The 2,541-nt window shown below is 41.2% G+C and overlaps 1 protein-coding gene across 1 annotated transcript; it reads left to right on the plus strand.

Annotated features, from left to right (window-relative positions):
• Positions 1-587: 587 nt before the first annotated feature.
• Positions 588-1,704, plus strand: LOC129773360 (larval cuticle protein LCP-30-like). The gene is made up of 3 exons (XM_055776958.1): positions 588-605; positions 1,007-1,220; positions 1,283-1,704. Exons 1-3 carry the CDS (start codon positions 588-590, stop codon positions 1,702-1,704), a joined length of 654 nt encoding a protein of 217 aa, XP_055632933.1.
• The last annotated feature ends 837 nt before the right edge of the window (positions 1,705-2,541 follow it).

A 2,541-nucleotide genomic window follows, 5' to 3' on the forward strand; every position in this document is an offset into this window, starting at 1 on the left:
GGTCGCAAATTCACGGTCAGTACTAGCACGAACCGGGCAGATTAAAATGCGATCGACTGCCTCACAGCTCATCTCAAAACCGCCATCATCTCGGATGCTCTCTTCTATTAGTGCGTCCTTGATACTGAAAACTTGTCGCAGCCAAAACCCAGAAGCAGCAGCAATAGCTCATCTGGAATTTTGCCACGGCCATCGGCTCGGCTCGACTGTGCGTGGAATCCACGGTAAACGCCTATGCTCTGTTTTTGGTAGCTTGGTAGCGGTGATACTGTTGCTTTAGTTAGAGGACCAGTAAATATGTATAGCCGGAGCCATCGTATCTAATCACATTTTTTGGTGGTCGCCTGCTGAAGAAGATCGGCGAGTTTCCCCAGAACACTTCCGATATGGACCGCAGACCTTGGAATTGATAATGGAGAGAGAAGTGACTGCCTTTGGAAAATAATATTGGGTAGGGGATTATATAAACTAGAGCACGGAAACACCTTCATCACATCATCTTGTCTACTTCGATCAAGAGTAGATCTTGGCGAAGAACTAGAAAAATCGTGTCGTGTTGCAAAAGATCTATTGTGATACTATCCAATATGAAGTGCTTTATTGTGGTAAGCAAAAACATCTATGACAAATACAAAGAAAAATCGTTTACAAACAGCAAAAATCAATAGCAACTTCTAAATACCTTCAGGAAACAATGGATTAATATAGTGATTAATTTTGTTATGATGATTCAACAAATTTGCTTGGATTTTAGTTACTAAAATCTTCCAAAGCTTGTTCTACAAGGTATTCAATGAATTTAATATGACACTGATCTATACGCATCGAAAAGGTTGGTGTTGATAAATTCAATAACGAACTGAAGGTGTGAATTATATTGCGATGTTTTTATTGAAGTCTTTGCTGAATGAGAAGGTCTATTGAATTTTATAGTTTACAGTCTGCGCGAAAAAAGGTTTTGTTATGTATCCAGCTTTCAATTCATCTTACTTTCTCTCGATTTCAGTTTTCGCTTCTAGCAGTGGGGTGCGCCGTTGGCCAGTTCAGCGATGGTCGTTACTCTCCGGACCAATTCCAGGGAAGATTTGACGATGGAAAGTATAGACCGGATAACAGTGGAGCTTACCGACCAGGTGACGATGGAAAGTACAAAGGAAACGGCGACGGACTGGGATCTGGTAACCGTAGGCCACTCGGCAATCGGCCATCTGGTTTCGGAGGTATTGACTAGTGTCCACCAAGAGCCGGATTTCTGATGACTCATCAAACAATATCATTTCAGGATTCACCGCCCCAGTGCAGGTCATTAGCAGACCACCGGTCCAGATTATCAGCAGACCACAAATCCAGGCTGCTCCAGTGTTCGTTGCGCCAAACAGAAACAATGATTACGTATCCAATGGAAACCAGATTGGAATCAAGGAATTCATCAATGAACTGCACGAGGATGGATACAAATATCGTTACTTGACCGAGAACAACATCGATGTTGCCGAGGCTGGCCAAATCGAGAACCGTGGCAGCGACAGCGAAGTGCTCCGTGCCAAGGGTTACTACGAGTTCACCGCCGATGATGGCGTGCGCTACCGCGTGGACTATATTGCCGATGAAAATGGCTTCCAGGCTGAGGGAGCTCATTTGCCAACTCCCCCACCAATTCCGGAGGCTATTCTTCGATCGCTGGAGCTGCAGCGTCAGGGTTAGAAATAATCTTCCGTACTAGCGTGTAAATACCGACAGTAGAAATTATCGAATTATATACATAAGTTGTAGATTTTGGATTTTGAAATCAAAAGCTTCTCTATTATAGATAAAGCACAAAATAAAAAAAATAATAGTGACATACCAAAAATATATTTTTATTCGCGTACCTACAAACATGTCAACGGTTTAAGAGCCTGCCGGCTTCTTATGAACCATGAAAGGATTCAATTTGTTAACACTTTCGTCGCCCAGCGCGATTCGGTTGTGTTTTTGCGGGGCCCAAATTCAACTGTAGGTGCGCTAGAGAAATGAGCGGGCAACGATAATAATGAATTCGGGATCGATTCAGGACTACTTTTCTGTTGAATCCGAATGAAATCAACCGACTGCTGATTAGAATACTTATAAAAATATTTTCTCACCCAATTATACAGTGTTGCTAGTGATAATGAAAAATGAAATTCAACCGAACGTAATTACTTTATATACTATATTCGATAACGATGAATAATTACAATTTAATTGGAGAATATGATTCATTCGATCGAGAATATGTTCAATCGATTGCGAAGATTATGTGAACATGTCATACCAAGAACATATGTCACTTTTGTGGGATAATATCGTCATAAACTACATCACATTTGAAAACTCCGATGCTTCACGTAATTCGTTTTCATTGTTCTGTGCGCTTGGTAGATAAAAAGCCAAAAGAAGAAGCATGTTGAAGAAGTTTTCTGTGAATGAGAATATTAGTTGCGCAACTCGGATAGGGCCCTGTTTATTCCAAAACGTTGTTTTCTTAGACGCACATGTGCATTTTTTTCATTCTCAAAA

This window comes from Toxorhynchites rutilus, chromosome 3 (genome assembly GCF_029784135.1).
Source record: "Toxorhynchites rutilus septentrionalis strain SRP chromosome 3, ASM2978413v1, whole genome shotgun sequence".
Taxonomy (NCBI): Eukaryota; Metazoa; Arthropoda; class Insecta; order Diptera; family Culicidae; genus Toxorhynchites; species Toxorhynchites rutilus.